The sequence below is a fragment of the Microcebus murinus genome, chromosome 1, assembly GCF_040939455.1.
Source record: "Microcebus murinus isolate Inina chromosome 1, M.murinus_Inina_mat1.0, whole genome shotgun sequence".
Taxonomy (NCBI): domain Eukaryota; kingdom Metazoa; phylum Chordata; class Mammalia; order Primates; family Cheirogaleidae; genus Microcebus; species Microcebus murinus.
Window position 1 is genome coordinate 151,922,942 of NC_134104.1, and position 24,736 is coordinate 151,947,677.

At 38.9% G+C, this 24,736-nt stretch overlaps 1 protein-coding gene across 5 annotated transcripts in view; it reads left to right on the plus strand.

Moving 5' to 3' along the window:
- The window catches only part of ANO10 (anoctamin 10), a 208,201-nt gene that overhangs the window by 91,823 nt on the left and 91,642 nt on the right, over positions 1-24,736 (plus strand). Inside the window, exon 12 of one of the 5 annotated variants that reach the window (XM_076006991.1) lies at positions 4,149-18,024. The exons of the other annotated variants lie outside the window; for them this stretch is intronic. Within the exon in view, the coding sequence (XP_075863106.1) occupies positions 4,149-4,154 (6 nt within the window). The 3' untranslated portion in view covers positions 4,155-18,024. Of the gene's footprint in view, positions 1-4,148; positions 18,025-24,736 lie in introns of those variants that run through there. 5 annotated transcript variants of the gene reach the window in all.

Below are 24,736 nucleotides of genomic sequence, written 5' to 3' on the forward strand. Positions count from 1 at the left end.
ATCTACACCATAGTATCTACTGTAGCCCCTGGGTGAGCTTGTCTACTCCATGGCTTGCTTCAAGTTTACTTGTAATACCTCCTATTGTGCGTTTGCTTGTGTATCTATTTACCCAGGTTGTTTCCACTTGAATGTTACCCAGTGATCTCAAACTCAGCAACCCAAAGATGAGTTCATCTATCACCATCCACCTGATCTTAACCGTAACTTGGGGTTATCCTCACGCCCCATATTCAGACAGCTACCATCCAGGCAGCTGTTTCGCCTCACCCAGTTCCTCTCCACTCAATGGCTGGTGTATAGTCTTAGATCAGGCCCTCAGCATTTCATGCTTGAATTGCTACAGCATGTTCTTAACTGGCATTTAGGCTCCCCAGTCTGGATGCTCTCTAATCCGTTCTGCAGCTAAGGTTATTCTGAAATACAAACCTCATCTTATTCTCTCCTTAGAAGCCTCGCCTGCTTCTCCACCATTTTCAGGATTAAAGTCCAGATTTTAGTGTGGCTTTGCAGGCCATTTGTGAAATCATGCAGCTCCTCCCCACTGCTCTCTTCTCCATACTTTAACAATACTCGGCTTCTTGTGGCTACTCCAAAGGACTGAGCTCTTGCTTACTTGATATTTGGGGTTGTGCTGCTTCCCCCTTTTCAGGCATACTTAGCTTAAATTGCCCATTTTGCACATTGGTTTGCTTGAAGATATGGTACAGTGCACATGAGTCATTCTATTTGATCACTGAGCACCTAATCCACTTTCTGGTTTTCAGAGAATCTCACTTCATGTGGTGAAATTCAGAGAATTCCAGTATTCAGAGAATTCCACCTTATGTGGCGGAAGCTCCCTCCCATTATAGAAGCTGACAATGCAGATACTCCCTTCCCAGCCTTCCTTGCTTCTGGGGCATGGACATGGAAGCATGATTCATATTGAGCCAGTAAGAACCTTCTACCCTAAACTTTGAACTGGAAGTTAGTGACCCCAAGACACAGGTACTGTGTAGAATCCACTCTGCGGAGGGTGGCTGCAGCAGTGCTGTGCCGGTGATGTTATGTCTGTGCCCAACTGCGATGGCCCTGGAATCCTTGCTGAACCAGCTCTAGTGTGATTTTGGACATTTCTTCTTGCTGCATGACTGCTAAGCCTGGTTCCTTAGACCTTTTAGAGCATACCTCAGCTGCCTTATAAGCCTTTTAACCAACCCTTTCTTTGCCCAAGTAAATCAGAATTGGTGTTTGTGGTTTGCAAGTAAGAACCCTGCTTGACTCAGGTGTATTTCCAGCATCAGTACTTTCAAGAACAGAGGCAGAACACAGTTACCTACATCACTTCGGTGACATATCCATAAAGCATAAGGACTGTGTAAAGCTCTTGGCTTGTAGGTAAATGAGTAGGCACAGTACCTAACAAGAGGATCTTCTGCTATATACACAGGGCCATGACTAAGGTCACAGGGTTTTCCCTGGAAAAGAACACCAAAACATTGCTGTGATTATAAAGATGGTAAAAATATAGGCATGGAAATAGCTGTGGAGCTTCTTTTTATGAATTCAGAGTCCAGAGTGCTCACCATTATGCTATGGAACCCCTTTAAGCTTCTTTATAAAAATATTTTTTTAGTGTGGCGAAATATACATAACAAAATTTGCCACTTTAACCACTTTAAGTGTACAATTTGTGACAATTATATTCACAGTGTTGTGCAACCACCACTATCAATTTCCTAAACGTTTCTATCACTCCAAACATATATTCTGTACTCATTAAGCAATGACTCCCCTTCCCCTCTCCTTCCAGCCTCTGGTAGTTTCTACTCTGCTTTCTGTCTCTATGAAGTTGCCTATTCTAGATGTTTTATGTAAGTAGAATCATACATTTATTTTTCCTTTTGTACTTGGCTTATTTCACTTAGCATAATGTTTTTTAGGCTTATTCATGTTATAGCATGTATCAGAACCCCTTTCCTTTTTATGGCAATAATATTACATTGTATATACCACCTTTTGTTTATCAATTTATCTGTCTATTGATGGACTCTTAGATTATTTCTGCCTTTTGGCTATTTTAGTACAATTGTACATAATGCTACAATGAACAGTGGCATACAGGTATCTGTTTGAGTCCCTGCTTTCAATTTTTATGAGTATATACCCAGGAGTAGAATTCCTAGGTCATATGGTAGTTCTGTGCTTAACTTTTTGAGGAACCTCCAAACTGTTTTCCACAGCAACTGTACCATTTTACATTCTCACCAGCAATGTACAAGGGTTCCAGTTTCTCCATATTCTTCACAAAATTTATTTTCCATTTTTAAAAATTATACCTATCCTAGTAGGTATAAGTGGTATCTCATTATGGTTTTGACTTGCATTTCCCTAATGATTACTGGTGTTGAGCATCTTTTCATATCTGGAGCATCTTGAATTTGTCATTTTTCTCACGAGCATCTTGGTCAGTTAAGTGAAGTTTCATTTTTGTAATTGGCATTTTTCCTAGAAGTCAGCCATTAGGGGTTCTGTGCTGTATATCATTTCATGGCAAGGCTCAGGCCTCAAACAAGGCTTCCCTGGACATACCGTTAAAGCCTTGACAGCGGAATCTTAAAATTCATTTATTTTTCTCCTGATTTAGGGCATCTATGCAAAACCTATAGCTAGCATCATACTTAGTGGTGGAAACCTGTATGCTCTCTTTCCAAGATCAGGAACAAGAAAAGGATGCTACTCTTACCACTTACCAGTTTTATTTAACATTGTCCTGAAAGTTCTAGGAAATTAGGCAATAAAGTAAAATAAAAGGCATCTAGATTGGAAAGAAAGAAGTAAAATTATCTTTGTTTGCAGATGACATGACAGATATATAGTTCATATATATACATATATATATAATATATAGAAAAGGAATCCACTAAAACAATTAGAATGAATAAATGAGTTCAACAAGGTTATAGAACACAATAGTGTACAAAAAATGAATTTTATTTCTATACAGTAGCAATGGGCAGACTACATATGAAATAAAGAACACAATTTCATTTACTTTAGGATCAAAAAGAATAAAATGGAAGACTTAATACTGTTAAGGTGGCAATACTTCTCAAATTGATTATAAATCCAATGCAATCCCTACTAAAATCATAGCTGACTTATTTTCAGAAATTGACAAGTTGATCCTGTAATTCATATGAAAATGCTAGGGACCCAGAATAGCTAAAACAATCTTGGAAAAAAGAACAAAGTATGAGGACTCAAATTTCCCAATCTAAAAACTACACTAATCATGCTGGCATAAGAATCTACACATAGATCAATGGTATAGAATTGTGAGTCCAAAAATAAACCTTTACATTTATGGTCAGTTGATCTTTGACAAGGAAGAGACTTTTCAATAAATGGTGCAGATAACTGGATATCCATATGCAAAAGAATGAAATTGGACTTGTACCTAACACCATGCCATGGTCTGGATGTTTCTTTCTCCCTAAAATCCATATGTTGAAACTTAATCACCAACGTTATGGTAATTAGAAGGTGGGACATTTGGGAGGGTTTCACCCTCACAAGTGGGATAGTACCTTTATAGAAGAGTCCCCAGAGAGCTGTCATGTCCCTTCCACATGGAAGGATACAGCACGAAGACACCATTTTGTGAACTAGGAAGTGGAAGTTGGTCTTCCCCAGACATCAAATTGACTAACACCTCAATCTTGGACTTTTCAGCCTCCATAACTGTGATGAATAAATTTCTGTTGTTTATAAGCTACCTAGTTTGTGGTGTTTTGTTATAGCAGCCCAAATAAACTCATACGTACCATTTACAAATATCAACTCAAAATAGATCAGTGACCTAAATGTAAGTGCTGGGGACAGAGAGAATATGGATGAGAGGATATGGATGACCTGCTCCTATTTCACTGGCTGTGGAAATCAGCCATGTGGCTATTAGGAGACCACATTGCTACTGGGAAGCTGGGAAATGTGGTCCAGCTTTGTGCCCAGAAGGAAGAGGAAATGATTTAGGTTAATACACAGCCATCTTTGCTACAAGGAGGTTGCCATTGGTTATTCCCATGGAACTTTACATTCTGAAATTATAGCTAGAAGAATTAAAAAGAAGCAAGAACAGTAACATTTGATTTCTTTTTCCTTAGACATAAAAAATGGTCAAGTTCAGCCAGCAAGTTAACTTCACAGCAGTCCTCCTTGCAAAGTTCTGTGATCTCGTGAACTTGTTTGTCAAGGAATGATGCTGTCTTGAAACCATGATGATCTCTTCTGATCTCTTTCCTTTCTCCATGTGAGTTGAAGGGATAAGCATGGTCCTCATTTGTGATATAGAAACTGGTTAGATAAAGCTTTTGAAGATGAATGACCACTATCTTATAGGAAGACAAACAAGCACACCAGTAATGGCTCAGAAGGACAATCAAATGTATAAATTAGATTCCATCAATGATCCTCTGGAAAGGACATCAGAAAGTAGGACAGCTGCCCATCAGGATCCGAGGATGCTCCCTCCGTGGCAAGATCACAAGAGTAAATTTGCTCATCCATCTAACTCAGAGTCTCTTGAGGGCATCTGTTTTGTGAGTTTGGTATAGATTTTCAATTGAAGAAGAAATAATACTCCAGCTGTGAGTTTGTAATCTAATTGTATGTAATCTACTTTGTGGATATGATTATAGAGACTGATGGAAAAGTTAAAGAGAAACAGAATACAAAGGACATTATAAACATGGCATAGTGCAATTAATTTTTAAGAACTTGCATTCTGCAGTGCCTTCAGGGATCTTGCCCAGATACGAATGATAGGATCCTGAGCTTCTTTGTTATTCCCCCTAGCCTGCTGCATACATCTGATTTCTAATGTGTTTAAAAGTTACATATTTATTTTGAGTTCTATGCTTAACCTAAGTGTTGCATTTTTGCTAAAACAATCACAGAAAGACTGTAAACCAGTGCGGGGTGAAGTGTAATCTGCATGCTGGTGTTAGTCTACAAAGTGGTTATTACCAGTCTACAATGAGATAAGCACAGAAATTCTAAGGCAGTTTGACATTGCTGTGATATTTAAGCATATGATCAGTGGGTTCATCTTGTTGAACAAGGTATAGACCAATTAGGGTACTGTTTAACTTGCATAGTGAGCTACATTAAGGTATAAGCTCATTTTGATCACATTCAATATGCATTAATGCGCATAATACCATAGATGGCGGGGGGGGGGGGCGGCGGTTAAACAACAGACATTTATTTTCTCACAGTTCTGGAGGCCAGAAGTCCAAGATCAAGATATTAACAAGGTAGGTTCCACTCTGAGACCTCTGTTTCTGGTTCATAGGTGGTCATCATCTTGCTGTGACCTAACATGACCTACTCTTTATACAGACAGAGAGAGAGAGAGAGAGCACATGAGCTCTCTGGTGTCTCTTCTTGTAAGGATGATATAATCCTTATGATGTCATTTAACCTTAATTACCTCCTGTAGGCCCTGTCTCCAAATACAGCACATTAGGAGATTAGGGCTTCAACACAGGAATATGGTAAGGGGGACCCATTCAGTCCATAGCAGGGTGGGACATAATGGGCTGGGAATTTAAAATTGGTCCTTCACCACAGGTAGTTTGAGAAGTACTGCTATGGGCATAACCAACCTAAACACAACTGAATATTACTAATACAATTTGCTTTAAGTTAAAAAGTTTGAATATTTATCAAATTTATATAATCTTGACAAATTATTTGGTATAAAGTATTGAATCTTTAGAAGAGATTAGATTGTAAAAACTGATTCGGACACTGAAAAAGATGTATTGAGTGGTTAATTCCCGTAGAAGCCTGAGCTTCAGCTTGATGTAATTATAGCGTGGTAGCTGCTCTTATGGCATAGCTGTCCAGTCTGTGTGGCCAACTCATAAATCTGCCTCCACCTGCTGGCATTGCCCTTCTGGCTGCCTGAGGACATCTCCCCATGGCCATTCTACAGGCACCACCATCTCAGCCATTCAGAAGAGAATACAGCTCCTCCCTGGGACTGCACCCTGTGTTCCCATCTTCCTCTGTATTTAATAATCTCAACAAATGGGGACGTAATTTTCATGGTTACTTACTTTGAAACCATGGAACATGTTTTAGTTTTCCTCTTTTCCTTTGGAGATCTCTTCTCCCACCTGCTGATTCTGACCTCCAGAATTTCTTCTCCCTTAATCCCCTCCTTTCTAAGGTGCTGTACACCTTGCACCAGGCCACTGTTGTTATGTCTTGTTTGGAGTATTTTATTGAGCACCTAACTGCTATCCTTGGCTTCAGTTTCTTCCTCTCCAGTCTAATATTTGTGAAACAATTTTGACTGTACCACTTGTAGGCTGAAGAAGTCCTTTCTTATAAAGTCCTTATGACATTTAAGGTCCTTCACAATCTGCCTCTTACATGTCTTTCCTCCCTGCCTCCTATCACCCCGTCCTTTTAACATGCATAGTATACCGCAGGAACAGATTTGCATTTTCCTGCTTATGTGTCTTTGCTTAGAGTTTCCTTTGGCCTGGAATTATCTCCCATCCAGTTTCTGTTCATCAGAGGACCCCTTATCCTTGAAGGTGTAGTTCAGACATCACCTTTCCCACAGTTTTCCCTGGTCTCCCTGTTTAGGACTAATGATTAATTAATGTACTCCCATAACATGTCAAAGTGTTATCCAGTATTTTACTGTGTATTCTCTCTCCCCCAGCTGGTGAGTTCTCTGAGAAAAGGAGCCATGCTGTGTCAGTGTTGGCATTACCCTGGTCCCAGGTCACAGTGCTAGCACCTGGTTGGTGCTCAGTTGGGTTGTTTCTAATGTAAAGGCTGTGCTCTGTACATGGAAGAAGAGTACAGGAAAATCAGATTGTAAAGGGAACAGTAATGCCGCTATATGTCATTTAAGAACAAAGAGAGCAGAAGAGGCAGCTTTGCATGTGGCCTTGATTCTGCTCAGAAGGCAGGAGGAAATCTCTTTAGATTACTCTTCATTTTTCTTCCTCAGGGAAGAGAGTTAGGATATTCAGTAGTTAGAAGGAAACTTTGCTCCAGGATGGGGTATTTACAGCTGTGGTTTTAGTAAAGTGGCAAATTCTTGGTTAGCAACTATGAAACAAAGATCTCACAGTGTGTCCATTGATTCTAGGGTGAGATTTTAGCTTTAGCCACAACCTGTCATTGCTGTTGCCTCTCTTACTCCTGATATTGGTAATCTGTATCTTCTATTCTTCCTCACTAGTCTGGCTAGGTTCTCCAGGGAAACAAAACCAAAGGATATATTTTTAAAAGATTTATTATAAGGAATTGGTTCATGCAGTTTTGGAGGCTAACTCCCAAGATCTGTACTTGGCAAGCTGGACACCCAGGAGAACCAATGGTATAAATTCTGGTCCGTGTTTGTGTCCAAAGGTGGGAGAAGATCAGTGTTCCATCTTAAAGACAGACAGACAGACAGACAGGCAGAGAGAGAGAGAGAATTCTTATGCAGCCTTTTATTCTGTTCAGGCCTTCAATGGATTGGTTGAGGCTCACCCACATTGGGGGAGTGGATCTGCTTTACTTAGTGTACTGATTGAGATGTTAATCTTATCCAGAAACACTTTCACAGACACAGCCAGAAATAATGTTCAACTGGCTATCTGGGCACCCTACAGCCCAGTGAAGTTGACATGTAATGTTAACCATCACATTTATTAATTTTATTGATCTTCTAAAAGATCAATAAAACTTTAGGTTTCCTATGTTGGTTTACTGTTTTCTATTCCTTTTATTTATGCTCTGTTCTTTATTGTTTCTTTTCTTCTCTTTACTTCAGGGTTAATTTGCTTTTGTCTTTCTAGTTCTTTAACCACTTCGGTACGAGCGTCGACTATAGTTGATAGCCACAGATGAACGCGCACAGCTGAGCATCGATTATAGCCAACAGCCGTGATATGAAGGCGCACACTGAGCTTCAACTTTAGTCTATAATTTTGAATTGACTTTTCTAATTTTTCATTAGAGATTTTAGAAATAAAATTGTGAACATTTAAAAATAATGTAATGAAAACATATATGTATATGTTACCTATTCTGATTTACATTACAAGTAAAGCTGCCTGTAAAATAAAACAAGCTTTCAGTGCTTTCAAGCGCTTTCAAGCTTTCCTCATCACACAAGATCAAAACAGACTCGTGGTCAATGCACAGCACAAACTATGGTGTGGACTATGAGTGCCAGCTGTGGGCAAGGTTTCGCGGCCGGTGAGCACCGTACCGAAGTGGTTAAGATGGAAGCTGAGATAAATTTCCTGCTACATAGTGCTTTAGTAGCATCCCACAAATTCTAGCAAGTGTTGTCTTTGTTTTTACTCAGTTCAAAATACTTTCTAATTTTCCTTTTGATTCCTTGACCCATGTGTGATTTAGAAGTATGTTATTTAGCTTCCAGATATTTGGGGGATTTTCCAAAGATCCTTTTGCTGCTGGTTTCTAATTTAATTTCTTTGTAGTCAGAGAACACACTTGCTTTGTCTGACTTGAATCCTTTTAAATTTTTCGAGACTTACTTAATGTCCCATAATATGGTCTGTCTTCATAAATGTTGCATGTGCACCTAAAAAGAATATATATTCTGCTGTTGTTGGGTAGAATGTAACAAAGAAGTAGATCAAGTTGGGTGATAGTGTTGTTCAAGTCTTCTGTAGCCTTACTGACTTTCTGTCCACTTATTATGTTAATTATTGAGAACAATATCGAAATTTTCCATTATAATTGTGAGTTTGTCCATTTCTCCTTCTAGTTCTGCTACTTTTTGCTTTTTTTTTATTTGAAGCTCTGTTTTGTCCTCTTAATGAATTGACGTCTTTATTTTTATGATATAACCTCTTTATCCCTGGTTATTCTTTGCTTTGAAATCTACTTTGTCTGATATTAATATACTAAGTCAGCTTTCTGTTGACTAGTGTTAGCATGGTATGACTTTTTGTATCCTTTTACTCTTAACCTATTTATGTCTGTATATTTCAAGTGTGTTTCTTTTTGACAACATATGATTAGGTCTTATATTTTTATCTAATCTGACAATCTCAGCCTTTTAATCGCAGTGTTGTAGCATTTATATTTAATCTGGTCACTGATATGATTAAATTTAAATCTGCTGTATCACTATTTATATGTTTGCTATTGTTCCTTTTTTTTGCCATTGTTTACTTACTGTTATTTATTCTTTGATTTTATTTATTTGCCCCATCTTCTTTTTGTTCTCTTTTTTGCCTTCTTTTGAGTTCATTTAAATTTGTGTGTATGAGTGTGATTTCATATTTCTTCTCTTTCATTAGATTATTAGTGGTTTCTTTAGGGTTATAGTATACATCTTTATTTTATCATCATCTGCCCTCAAGAGTTATTATGCCACTTTACATACAGTATAAGAACCATACAATAGTATATTTCCATTTTTCTCTGCTTCCTAATTATTTTCTAATATTGGGACAAGACCCTGCTAAGCACTCTCTCCAATCACCTGTGAGTTAGATTTTCTAGTCTAGCTGGTAGGAACAGACACAGTTCTCAGTCCACTGTGAACACTGAGCACTGTTTCTTCCAATCTGTTCCTATGTTACTTTCCCGGCTTCGGGGAGTTCCTCATACACATGTACTTGTCAGACTTCTGCTGAATACTCGAGGGGGACCATATGCAAATCTCTTGAGCTGTCTGTTGCTGTGCAGCTCTCTCCTCTTTTGTATTCTGTCCTGCACGCGGCTGGTGCCATGTTCTCCCTGGAGACACACCATAACTCAGGAAGTCTGCTGGGCTTGGTCTGATCTTTTCTCCCTGTGCTGAGGCCTGGAGACTTTGTCTGGGAAGTAAGTTGGAGCAACCTTAGGCTTCCCTTGTTTTTTTTCCATCTCACAGGTACCACAGTCCTTCATTGCCTGATGTCCAGTGTCTTGAAGCTGTTATTTCATAACGTTTGTCCGGTGTTTTGGTGGTTGGTTCAGGTGGGAGGGTTACGCCATCTTGATAGAGGTAGAAATTGCCCATCAGGATATTTTTAATAAATAAGAATATAATATTTTTAAGTAAGTGTGTAAAAAGAACGAAAGTAAACTTTTCCCATTTCTAAAAACAGTGAATCCATCTTTCTAATTGCTAAGGCCACAAACCTTGGGGTCATCCCTGGCTCATCTCTCTCCAGCCTTCAATCCAAACTCCTATTTACTCTGCTTAAAATATTTCCAGTATCTTACTGCTTCTCGTGACATTTACTGCTAACATTGTGATCCACTCACACTTTATTACTTTGGGCAAATCATAGAACCTCTCTTTGCCTCAGTTCCTGATTTTGTAAAATACACAGTTATACCACTTCATTGCATTGTTATGAGGAGTAAATAAGTCAATATTTTAAAGGCTTAGAACAGTGCACAGTATGTAGTAAGCATTATTTGAGTGTTTATTAAATTAAAACAGAAATGGATTCTCTCTTATGTCAGACTGGCTCTTGAGACATTGCTCTCCCATCCTACCTCCTGATTTCCTGTATGCCTAGAGCTGTGCTCAGTATTGGAAAATATAAAACAGTGGGAAGGCGCACCCTTCCGAGGAGACACTTGCCAATTAGTGGAATGACAGAACCTAAATACATGAAGCCAAAAGTATGTGTGATAGAACTGGCATAGTGAGAGATCATGGGCTACAGCTTGTCCTGGTAAATGTGTCTGAGGCAGGGGACCCTTGTTCTCTACACTCCAACTCCAGTTTATAGCCTGGGCTGTCCTTTAAGGCAAGCACAGTCAGGAGTTTGGGTACCACTCTGCCCTTCTAGTTTTATATGACAAGACTGTGCCTCTTTATAATTTGGCCCTTGCACTGTTGGACCTCGTTGTTGGGTGTGTACACTGCCCAGGAAAACACACTGGAGCAGGCCATGAGGAGCTTGGCTATGGCCCCATAGGCACGAATTGCACCTCGGAGAGGACAGCCCCCATATATTTTGTGAGTGGGTTCTGAATTTAAGAAAGCATTTTCGGCCAGGTATGGTGCTCGTGCCTGTAATCCCAGCACTTTGGGAGGCTGAGGTTGGAGGTGGCTTGAGACCAGGAGTTTGAGACCAGCCTGGTCAATATAGCAAGACCCCATCTCTATACAAAATAATTTAAAAACGTCTGAGCATGGTGGCATGTGCTTATAGTCCTAGGTACTGGGGAGGCTGAGGCAGGAGGATTGCTTGAGCCCAGGAGTTGGAGGCTGTAATGAGCTGTGATCACGCCACTGCCCTCTAGCCTAGGAGACAGAATGAAACTCTGTCTCTAACCAAAAAAAAAAGTATTTTCTCCCTCCAGAGAAGCTTATAGGTCACATTCTTGTCAGACTACAAAAATGAAGTTCTCTGATCCTCTTGGACATCAGGGCTACTTCAGGCTGTACATCCTAAAACTAAAAGTGGGGCAGTAAGGTAGGTACATAACTACCAGAAATGGTGGGTGATGGCATCAGCAGAGAAACAAACAGATGTCCTCTGCTTGAGTCTGTTTATCCATAGTCATGATTTACATGTGCAGAAAGATATATAAGTTTATTTTATAAAAGATTATTTTCAGGCAGAGATAGGGATTGGATGTTAGACATTAATTTAATATGGAAGAGTTTATGCAGACTCCATTCTAGGGCTAAATAGAATTGGAAATGTCAGTCTGGAGCTAGGACATTGTTAAAACATATTTCTGACAATTTGCAGATACTGTCAAATCAATGAATAAATTGATGTATGGACTATATTTTGTGAATTTTTAAAAATCTAATTTGTGTTACTAGGGCAGCAGCAAAAAAGCTAAAACAACCATAATGTATAAATAGATTATGTTGGAAATATAATGATACTTACTTTTTATTTTGTGCATGTTGTACTCCATTATTTTATTGGCATTAATTCTTTTTGCATTAACTGTCTCTTCTATGACTTAAAGCTGTAGCTTTAAAAATGATTTAAAAATGAAATCATTAAAAGGATTGTGAAATTTTGAATGTTGCTTATAAAAATGCACTAATTGGGCACATTAATCAAAGTATACTATCTTTCTTATTAACACTTTTGATTAAACTATGAAATGGGATAAGCATTATGTAGTTCATTTTTGCTGCCTTGAGAATAATATGATTATGCTACCACTAAGTATGATTGTGTCCTACTATTTAAAAAGCCTGGTATGTTCAAGGACAGCAGAGAGGCACACATGGCTGGACTACAGTGAGCGACAGGAAGAGTAGAAGCCGACGGGTCAATGGAAGGGAGTGGGAAGACAAATCATGTAGGGCTTTTCAGGTCATGGGCAAGCCTTTGGCTTACTCTGGGTGACACAGGAGCTGCCAGAGGGCCCTGAGCAGGAGTGTGGATGGCCTCAATCTGACTTATGTGTTAGTGGGATTACTCTGGCTGCCGTGTTGTCTGTAGAATGCAGATGGTGTGAACAGAGGCAGAGACCAAGTAGGAAGCCATTGAAATGACCTAGAACAGAGATAACGATATCCTGGGCTAGGGCAGGAAACGTGGAGGTGGTTGAAGTGGTCGGGTTCAGGGTAGATTTTCAAGGGCAAATCAAGAGGATTTGAGAATACGTTGAATGTGGGACATAACAAAAGAGAGGCATCAGTGATGACCCCAGGTTTGGCCTGAACAACTTAGAAAATGGAATTGTCATTTTTAAGATAAGGACAACATCATAAATGATTTGTGGCAAATAAGGTCTAGATAATACTGTAAGAGCACTGTATCTTTTTTTTTTAAGGCAAGGATTAACAAGCATAAAGTGCACTAAAGTGTACTCATTCTAAATTACAGCTTTCCATGAGCACTGTATCTTAAATGTATTTTATTCATCAAAATTTGGGGAGGATTTTTTTCATTTTTCTTTAGTTATTTACATCTTAAATCCTGTATCATTTTTATCTGTTCTGAGAAGCAAAGTACATCTCTCTGCTATAGATTGAAACATAAAATTCATTGGTTCCACAAGTATTTCTTATCCCTATTATGCATACTCATAATATCCTGGCCTTTTTTTTTTTTTTTTTTATTTCGGCATATTATGGGGGTACAGATTTTAAGGTTTCAATAAATGCCCATTTCCCCCCCCCTCCAATCCTGGCCTTTTGAAGTACAACCTCTGCCCTAAAGGAGCATATTATTTAGTTGAACATAAATAAATGATGTGAAAACTGCAGAATAATAACAGATTCAAACAATCCCGTTGGTTGATGGTTTTTGACTTTGTGAATGTGTATGTCACCGCCTCCTCTGGCATATCTATCACAAAATGACAGTGTTTTGGTTCTTGATCTGAAAGATGACTTACTGAAAAGAGCATGTGAAAAAATGTGTTGTATTGTTCCTGATGAGTGAGTAAGCCAATTAAAGTTTTGAAGCCTACCTCAAATAAAGGGCTGTGATGTGGTATAATTTTGGGTTTCACTGGTACCTGAATAAACCCCTGGAGATGATGACAGCTCATGAAAAACACATGCACCTCAGTCAATTCACTAGTGAAATAATGTTGAGGGAATCCAGCCTGTAGGCAGTCCTCATGCTAAGCAGGAAAATCTCTGGCAATTAAAGCAATTTTAATTTTCTCACAGAAAAAATGATTTGAGAGAGCATTTTGATTCTGACCAGGGATCTGATACACAACATTTTGTAGAAGTTACCATAAACATTCCATTTAACTATATTTATTTTCAAGTATAAGTGACATGCTATTTAGTGTAAAACTTGTATAGTATTAAAAAATCCAGTGTTCAGTCATGACATTTTATTTATGTAACACTATCTCATCATATTGTACCAGAGAGCTGCTTTTGTTTTTGTGTATTCTATCTTTATTTTTCTAAAATAAATCAGAGCAACTGTCATTGTGCCTACAGAATTCAGAAGAACTTCATTCAAATTTTTACCCTCATCTTTGAAAGAGGTTTGGATTAGTTGATAATTTTTTGAGGAACTGATTTAAGAATAACTTTCTGTCATTTCTCCTGATATTTTGTTGAAAAGACTTTTTCTTCTAAATTGCATGAACTAACTTGATTTTTTTAAAACAATATTTCTAATATCAGTGGCAGAAAAATCTATGTCCTCATAGCCATAGCTGTAATCAGTTGGGTACCAATTAGATTGCTTATCTGTTTCATAATTGTTACTTACATTTTTTAGTGGAAAAATTTCATACTTTTCCTTGGATCTCTTTGACCTTGGTTTTTGTTTGTTCATATAGATTTTTTCCACCTGTCTATCCCCAACACTTTATTACATTGTTACATAACAAAGCTGAAAGCCTTAGTACAAATTACAGCCTTACCCAGGTTTGCCATATTGTAAAAAACAAAAAAGAGAGAGAGAGAGAAAGAAAGAGAGAGAGAGAGAGAGAGGGGGAGAGAGAGAGAGAGAGAAAGAAAGAAAGAACGAACGAACTAAGAAGAAACTTCTGTGTCAGCCATAAAATCATCTGACTAGAGTGTAGTTTTTAATGGGACACATGACTATGAAGTATGAGACCTTCCTTACATGACAGCATTGAGAAATTCAAACAAATCTTAACTGTCAGAGAAGCCATAGCAGCCTATAAGCTTAGGCTGGGGTTGGCCTAAAACTTATAAGAAACTATTCTTTTTGGAGAGACAATTTCATAGCAACATGAGAAAATTCATTTTTTAATGTTGTGGTGATAGTACTGTCCCTTTGCTGTTCTCTTTCTCCAGTCTCTCTATATCATGTGGCTTAGCTCTACTCCCATCTCCTCATTCACTGCTACTTAAGTTTCTCATCGATCTTCAAGGGAACAGATAAACTTGCTTTGTGACTTTGGAGCCATCACATTTGATTTCTAGGCCTACTCCCCCTCTTCTACTAGGATGAATATTAGTAGTAATCTATTTGTAGGATTTGGATTTCCCAAGAGGGAAAGAACAAGATGATACTGCTCCCCACCTCAAAGAAATTAAAATAAATTAGAAACTTCCATTCAGAATCTGAAAGTATTTAAAGGTATTTTTAAACCACTAGAGGGAGCCCATATTGTTCTGATTTCTAAATCGTATAATGTTTAACAGCTTGATTTTTATTATGGTAAGAATATCCCCGACCAGTGATTCATACATCTCTAACTATAGTGATCTCCTTTGTTTTGCATTTTTTCTTTTTTCTCCCAGTTTTTTTAAATTGGGAAATACAATTTATTTTTTATTTTTTTATTTCAAGGAAATATGAGAGTACAAACATTTTGGTTGCATTTTATATCTTTGCAGCAGTGCTGCTTTTAAGGAGAAAAATGGAAGATCACCAAATGGAGACCACTGTTTATACTGGTGTTCTTGTACTCTATGTCTCAGAATGTGATGTGGATGAAATAATTTGGGAGAGAACATTTTGATGGTTCCTTGGCTGAGGTCCATGGCGCTCCTCCTTCCCTTTTCTGTGACACTCGCTGTCATCTTCTACCATCTTTCTTTCTACCAACCCCCATCCAGATTTAGTTCCATTCAGCAGGGTATCAGTCATGTGTAAATAATATGCTAGACTCTGAAGTAAAGTAGAAGGTGAATAATCAACTGTCTTTCTTCTCAGGGTAAGAATCTTAGTCTTCATTGCTCCCAGGGAGTGTGTTTTGGCCTCTTTCAGCTTTTCTTTCCTTTGCTGTCCTCTGCCTCTTCCCCTGAGGAGTTTTGGCCATGTGATTTCTCAGCTCTCCTTCACTGCTTCAGATTCTTTAGATTTTTCCATTTTCTATCAATTGAGTTCTTTTTGTGTTTTGTTGTCTTTTTTAAATGTTTGAAATTTATTAAATTTTACACCTTCTGTTATATTTGTCCCCTAAAACTGCTTATTGAAATTTGATCCCCAGTTTTGGAGGTGGGGCAAATGGAAGGTGTTTGGGTCATGGGGGCAGAGCCCTCATGAATGGCTTGGTCCCATCCTTGTAGTAACAAATGAGTTCTCACTCTGTTAGATCCCTGGATAGCTGGTTGTTAAAAAGAGCTTGGTATCTCTCCCTGCCCTTGCTTTCTCTCTTGCCATGTGATCTCCGCACAAGCCAGCTCACCTGCACCTTCTATCATGAGTGGAAACAGGCCTCTACCAGATGCAAAGGATTGTGTCATGCTGCTTCTTCAGCTTGCAGAACTGTGAGCCAAATAAACCTCTTTTCTTTATAAATGCCAGCCTCAGGGATTCCTTTACAGCAACACAAACGGACTAAGACATCTCCTGTCCCAGAGTACAACTAATTTCTTTTTTTTTTTTTTTTTTGAGACAGACTCTCACTTTGTTGCCCAGGCTAGAGTGAGTCCCGTGGCATCGGCCTAGTTCACAGCAACCTCAATCTCCTGGGTTCAAGCAATCCTACTGCCTCAGCCTCCTGAGTAGCTGGGACTACAGGGATGCGCCACCATGCCCGGCTAATTTTTTTGTATATATATTTTTAGTTGGTCAATTAATTTCTTTTTATTTTTAGTAGAGATGGGGTCTCACTCTTGGTCAGGCTGGTTTTGAACTCCTGACCTTGAGCGATCTGCCTGCCTCGGCCTCCCAGAGTGCTAGGATTACAGGCATGAGCCACCGCGCCCGGCCTGCAACTAATTTCTTTATTGATGTCACCGAACCATACTGGATCCATTTGCCCATGCACACTGGAAAGCCAGACACCAAAGCACCAGATTTGTATATAGAGAGGTTTATTACTAGGCACAAGACCAAGGAGATAGGAGTTGGGCTCAAATCTCTCTCCCTATAGTGACCTTACAACCATAGATTTAAGGAAATCATTTTGGGTGTGTGATTTTGGGGCTAGACAATGATTGGCTGAAAGTAAGGGGAGTTTGGAAAGTCCCTTGGGCATGTGCAGTTGCCTCTTCATTGTTCTTCATGGGTCACATGTGCAAATTTGGGGAGAGTTGGTATGAAACACGTGGCTTTAGTCAGGTATATTGGTTCCAACCTGCTTCAGCCAGTTTTGTAAGCAGTGGGGATTGTAACAAATGCTTTCTTTTTCTGTCATCCTGCAAGACAAGCTCAATATTTCTGTTAGTTACCAGTTTCTTTAACCCTATGGGGCACCATTTCACTGAGAGATTTGAGGTGATTCAATTCTGCACATAGCACCCTCCTTGACCTTCTTACTAACCTTTTACAGATGCTTCACCTTTTGGGTTTTTTTGACCACTATTCTAGCTTGAGCTATAGGAAGTCAGACAGATATTGGAAGCTTATGCAGCCTTTCTAAACCTTCTAAGATTATGCCAGCCCATATCAGAATACATACACTGATAAAGCTAAGGTATTTACTGGGATAATTTATGTAATAGTTGTGTATACTAATGTATAATTCAGGGTTTAAAAGGTAAATCCTGTCTTTAATTAATCACATTCAAGGGTGGTTTTACTGTCAATATCTGTAGAGTTATAGTTTAGGACAGAAGCTTTAGAGATTATACCACTACATTTCACTAATTCCAAGAGTACATTCTCCCACATTTTAACACCTCTGAAATTGAATGCATTTCACAATGGCTGTCAGGTAGCTTCCATGCTTGTTAGTTGCCATTGTCAGTCAGCATGTGGGCCTTCCTGGTACTGTGATTTGGCTACTGCAGCTTCTGGTGGTTTAGTCACTAAGGGAAATTTATCCTGCGTGGTGCTGTAAACCTCTCATTGACCCCTTCTGATATGATCAGGAAAACATCAACATTGAAACTTGCGAATCACTGTCAGCTGCTTAGAAGGAAATCTTGGATACAGTGGTAAAACACTAAGGACTGCTACAGGTAACTGGTACAGGTAACTGCACTGCTGAGGCTACATAAGATGATTCTGTATTAGAAAACTTGTGCACTGTTGACTCTGAGATAAAACTTGATTTAGAAGTGTTGGACTCTGAATGTTAAAAAAAATTAGTAGCACATTAACCAGTATAGTATACCTATATTTTCTTTTATATGTAGTATAAGAATGATGATTTTAAAAATGTGTCTATAGCCGGGCATGGTGGCTCACGCCTGTAATCCTAGCACTTTGGGAGGCCCAGGCGGGCAGATTGCTCAAGGTCAGGAGTTCGAAACCAGCCTGAGCGAGACCCCGTCTCTACCAAAAATAGAAATAAATTAATTGACCAACTAAAAATATATCTATACAAAAAAAATTAGCCGGGCATGGTGGCGCATGCCTGTAGTCCCAGCTACTCGGGAGGCTGAGGCAGTAGGATCGCTGAGCCCCAGAGATTGAGGTTGCTGTGAGCCAGGCTGACGCCACGGCACTCACTCTAGCCTGGGCAACAAAGTGAGACTCTGTCTCAAAAAAAAAAAAAAAAAAAACAATGTGTCTATAGAAGTTTAAATGAGCCCTTCAAATTAGAATTCTAGGTGGTAAGAACACATCATCTAGTCATTTAATGGACAGTTGTTTCTTTTTCTTTCTTGGTGGTAATTGCCCCCTTTTCTAGTGGTTTCTCTACATGAGCTCTGATACTCTGGTAGACTAAGATGATCTCCCAGTTTTGCCTGTGGTACGATTTTAGCTTCTTCCTAAGTATTCACCACCACCTCAAGTCTCTTCTATCTGGAAACTTAACCCAGCGCCCCCAGCAACACAACCTCAGGACTGTTGCATTGCAGAACCATTTGATGGTACAAGATCATGCTTGTGTATGTATGTGTATTTTATATGCATAAAGCAAGGATTAAATTGTTTCATAGCACTGAGTATAAGAAATGTTTCATTTTTCTGAGTTTTATTCCCCTCTGAACCCCACTTGATGCAAAGGGCAATCTCATTCCCATTTTGACTGTTCTTTGCCTTCCTCCTCACTGGGGGTGTGCAATAAGAGAAAGGATTATATGTTTTGAAAAGCAGGGGTCAGTAAACCTCAGCTGTAGTGAGCTGCATAGTTTAGGCTGCATGGTAGAGGGGAGGAAATGGCCAATTTCCTCTGTGCCAAGTTTTGGAACCAGAATCTTTTGTCTAGGTTTTAAAAGCCATAGACATTCATATTTATTTCCTCCCTGACCTCCATGTACCATCCCGTCAGAGTTTCTGCTGCTTACTAGGACATGCAGTGGGCAAGTCTCTCTCACTAGCACAGTTGGTAGATAACACTCCCATCTGGAAATGTCCTCTAAGGTCAGGTCACATCTGCCCCCACTGCACGGTTCCCTTCAATCAGCTGGATTTTGAGGGGCTAGGGAAGGTTGGACTGCCTGCTGGGTACCATCCATGTTCTGGAGAGGCATTAGAAATCCCAGGGCCAGAATGCCCAGTGGTCTCCCAAGAAGTGGGTGGAAAAACAGCTCCCACCACCTCCGTGCTGCCCCTGCCCACAGCCTGTCAGCGCTGCCCCTGCCCACAGCCCGTCAGCGGCGGGACCAGTCATCACTGTCTTACCCGGCGACACATGCGCCCTTCACAGTGCAGAGCAAGGCTTCAGTACTTCACGCTTTTTAACAAATAACATGAGCAGAGAATTTTATGCCACTTAAATTCTTCTAAAGTAATTAAAAGATTGTTAATGCTTGATTCATAGCTGAGAATTTATTCTGATAGGAACACAATGTGTGAGTCATTCCATATAAGTACAGAGATTATGCAACAAAATTAGAAATTAAGCATCAACATTAAAATACGTACCATCATTTTCACTTTCAGGTCCTTTAAGTTCATGTTTAGACTAGCTCATTTTATACTGGTTTTTCTTTTTTCTTTGCATATATCATGACAAAAGCATTATCAAAAATACTGTATTTGAGGTGCATTCTATATGTCTACCAGTGAACTTGCTGCAGAGAGCAGCTCCCCTCAGCTCCCTTTCCCTCATCTGCCCCAGGCAAACAATAACAGGCGTAGCCTGTGAAGGTCCTGCAGGAGGACAGAGGGCATCTGGAAGTAGTAGGGACTCCTCCACTTCCTCACTCAGTGGACTTGGGGCTCCTCAGGGGATGTCTGTTTTAGGAACAGCTTCACAGGGATTCAGTGAGATGGAACCGTTACTAGCCCTCGGGCCACTCTGCTGAGGGAACACAAGCCTAAAGGCCCTTCCTCTCCTTTTCTGGGACTGGCGTTTTTTGTGATCAGGAAAAACAGAGCAGCAGGAATGTATGCTGTTTGCCAAAGGATGAAACTCTGATGACAGTTTCCCCCAAAAAAGATGAGGTGAAAGATAAGCATCTTGGGAGGTAAAAGTTACATGGCTAGGGATGCTTTTCTTTGTTTTGTGAAGTATTAACATTTTCTACCTTTACTTTTTAAATTACAGAAATATTACTTGCTTATCAGAACCAGATAAAGAATATTGAAGTTTCCTTATATGCACATGCATGTGCCTCCTTTGGAAGTGGGGGAGTTAATATTGACACATTTATCCTGCAGAAGGTTTATTGTCCCCACTTAATTCAGAATCACGAAAATTTTCTGAAATGTGACAGAATAAGAAAAAGTGCTCACATATGTATTCTTCTTCCCATCTGCCAAAAAGAATCCTGCAATGCCTAGCCCAATCCCATCTCCCACACTCATAATTCAAAGCAGGCTTGTTCTTTGACTTTAGGGATGCCAAAAATGAAGATGGTCAGAGCATATAGGATTCCAGAGCTGGGGGTAGATAAGAGGTTAAATCAGTGTACATCTACAGGAACAGGAAGAAGAAAGAGGGAAGAGAAAAAAATCAGTGCAGGATTTGAATTTTGGTTTAGGCTTGGTTTTGGTGGGTGCTAGGTTTGTGTGGGGTAGAGGAGAGGTACAAAGGAGAAGCTTCAGAGAAGTAGAGTGTGGGGAAAACTGGTTGGTACCATGCAGAAAAAAAAGTGAGGTAAGAATAGAATTGCTCCTAAATTACTTTTTGGTTTCTGATCTGTGCTTCTGAAATTTGACGCTTCTTAGGGATAGACCATTAGGGAACCATGTTTGTCATGGCTGCAGTGGGGTTGCATATGCCAATACACAGATAAATATATATCTTGCTCTTTGTAACAGCTACAAAATGATCCACAGGGTCCAGCTTCTCTTCTGTTGTATGCGTTCAGATTGTTTTCAGATATTTTGAGTTACCACCAATGTAACTTTTTTGTACACATATTCTTTTTCAATAGAGTACACATTCCTAAAAGTAGGATTGCTGGATCAGAGAATAGACACAATTTTTATTTTAACTTGACTATTTTACAAAAAGCTATATATGAGAGCCTAATTTCTCTGTGCCCTACCATATTCTATTTAAATATTTTTTTTCTCTGTGGCTAGGTGTTGTGACTCATACCTTTAATCCCAGCACTTTGGGAGGCTAAGGTGGGAGGATGGTTTGAGGCCAGGAGTTCAAGACCAGCCTGGACAACATAGTGAGACCCCATCTCTACAAAAATTTTAAAAATTTATCCAAATGTGATGGTGTGTGCCTGTAGTCCTAACTACTCTGGAGGCTGAGGTGAAGATCGCTTGAGCCCAGGAGTTCAAGGCTGCAGTGAGCTATGATCACACTGCTGCATTCCAGCCTGGGTGACAGAGTGCGACTGTGTTTCTAAAAATAAATGAATGAATGATTAATCAGTTAATTTTCCCCCAAAATTGGACAGGCAAAAATATTATCTTAGGTTGCATTTCCTGACTGGCAATAAGAATGAACACTTTCCCATCATGTTGAATGGCCACTAACATTGCCTCATTTGTGAAGTTGAATTTTATCTATTAAGTATATTAGCTCTTTGATGGTCACGTCACAAATGTTTTTTCCCTATTGTTTATCTTTTAATTTTATTTCTATCATACTTTGCATACATTTTTCCATGTTTATTTAGCCCAAGTGTACATTTTTCTTAAGATGACTTCTAAATTATCCTCAAAATTTCTTAGATTTTTGAATTTTGTTTGTTTTATTAGTGTCTTAATTATATTTAAATATTTAACTCACTCGTAAATTATTTTTATTCTTTTTTTTTTTTTTTGAGACAGACTCTCACTCTGTTGCCCAGGCAGGCTAGAGTGCCGTGGCATCAGCCTAGCTCACAGCAACCTCAAACTCCTGGGCTCAAGTGATCCTCCTGCCTCAGCCTCCTGAGTAGCTGGGACTACAGGCATGTGCCGCCATGCCCGGCTAATTTTTTCTCTATATATTAGTTGGCCAATTAATTTCTTTCTATTTTTTTTAGTAGAGACGGGGTCTCGCTTTTGCTCAGGGTAGTTTCGTACTCCTGACTGACCTTGAGCAATCTGCCCTCCTCAGCCTCCCTGATTGCTAGGATTATAGGTGTGAGCCACTGCGCCCGGCCATATTTTTATTCTTGAAGTAGGATCCAACTTCATATTTTCCAAAGGAGTAGACATTTATATTCATATCATTTATTAAATCATCCTTTCTAATAACCTAAATTACCACCTTTACACATATATTTTGAGATTATCTTATATTTCCCTGATCTTTTAGCCTGTTTTGAGCCAATCCATAGTATTTTGTTTGTAGTTGTTAACAGTAAGTTTTAGTATTTGCTAAGGCAGATTTTTTCTTCTCTTTATTAGCTTAGGGCCTCTAAAACAATGTTGCAAACATCCCTGTCTTAGACTTAAAAGTCATGGTGTTAGTATTTTACCATTTAATAAGTTGTTTGCTGTAGGTTTGTAGTAAATGGCCTTTAAGTATCTTTTTCTACTTCTATTTTAGGTAGTTTTCTATTTGTTTGCTTGTTTTAATTATGAATGAGTATCGAATTTTACCAAATGCTTTTTTAGCCTCTATGTTTTATTCATATCATTTTTTTTCACTTTTTAAAAATATAATAAATTATATTGATGATTTTGCTAATGTTGAGGCATCTGTGCATTGCCAAAATAAACCATGGTATGTTATTTTGTTATATTCTTTATATTATTCTATTAATTCACTTCTGGGTTCTATTTTGCAGTACTTGATTTAGAATCTTTGCATCAGTATTTATAAGTGATACAAGTCTCTGCTTTTCTTTATCATATTTTGGTATTAAGTACATTCCAGCTTCTCAGAATGAATTGGGGAGAACTTTCCATCCTTGTCTGTCTATGGTACTCAACAGTTTGAGTACCTAGCAAGTATCTGTTCTGTGATGATGTCTACTGTCCAATGTTGAGGGTGTGGGGTATTACTACGCTTTTAACCTTCACTATTATGATTTAAAAATATTATGTTATTGTTTTTAAAGGAGATCTCTATAACACTTTCCCACCCTCTCTTCCAAGTTGCCAGGATTTTGGTTATTTTGTTGTTTTGCTTTTTATGTCGCTTATGTTTAGATGAAAAGTTTTAGGCTGAAAGCTTATTGCAATAGGAGGAAACAGTTGGAGGGGAGGAGGACACACACCATCTAAGACTTTTGTAGCATGGTTGAAGATCTGAGGAGAAGGAGCCTGGATTTAGTGGGAGGAAGGAGGGCAGGGCTGAATGTGGAAAGCCCGCCCCCAGCCCTGACTCCTTACAAGCCGAGTGACTTTAAGCAAACCTCTGGGCTCCAGCTTGTTCCTTTCTAATCCACTTGTCACATTGACGATTGCCTAATACAGTTGCTGTGAGGATCAGAAGAAATATTATTCAAGCACTTTTAAACTTTTAAAGCATTATATTGATACAAAGGGCACTTTTACAGGTTTTATTTTTTTTCAGATAATTAGTTATAATAGAAGACCTCTTCAGTGAAAGGAGACTTTTATTCATAAATGTTCAGGTAGTTGTTGATTTATTGTAAGATAGTCCTTTTTGATCAGGGCTACTAATGACCGTGAGTGAATAAAAATAGGTTTAAAATTTTGTTAAGTAACCTCAATTTTAAAGATTGATGACTTTAAATATCCTGGTGCCTTTAGTAATATTAGAAAGTGAACAAAACACTGGCCCATTTATTTTGTGGGCATCATTTCGCTTTCTGCTCCTTTTGTCTTATTATAGAGAGACTTTTTCAATGCCCTTATTTTGTCACCTGTAAAAGAGACCATTTTATAGCACAATACTCCTCTAACTCAAAGGAAAAAAAAGAAAAGAAAAATAATTTTCCTTGGTATGAACTTTCAGTACCAGCAACTTGAATCACAACAATGTTCTGAGCACCTGAAATGAAAATTATTGAAGAGTTCATTCTGTCAAACTGTGTAATCCTCATAGTCTTGTTGTGAAGACTTGTTGCATCCTCTTTTGCCCCTTGTGTCTCCAGTGGTCATGGTGTAGTGTGTGTAATCAACTCATACCAGGCCCCTCCACAGCAGTGCAGCAAGCTTACTAAACATATAAATTTCAACTACTCAGTCAGTTGGTCCTGCCTTTTAGGGAAGAACACAGCACCTACCTCCATAATCAATCATATGGATAGTATTGGCTTACGAATCCATTGAGCAGTGTGAGGTACTGGCACAATTGATTGTAGTCTTTTGTGTCTATTACAGGGTTAGGAACCGGGCCAACTGTTGTGTGTTGCCTTGGATGCATCAGCGTGAACTGGTACACAGGAATGTATTTCTAGAAGCTTGGCTCCTCTTTTGAAATGCCGTTTTACAATGCAGATGGAAGGAACAAAAAACACACCACCTGAAGAAAAAACTGTAGGATCACCAAAATACTATAAAAATTTGCAGTTACTAAATTCATTGAGGACAAAGGGTTAAGGCCTGGAAGCAAATCATTTTACTCTGGGTAGAGTCACCCAGGAATCATTCATTCAACAACAACTGAAGAAACAGAGAAATGAGAAAGACAT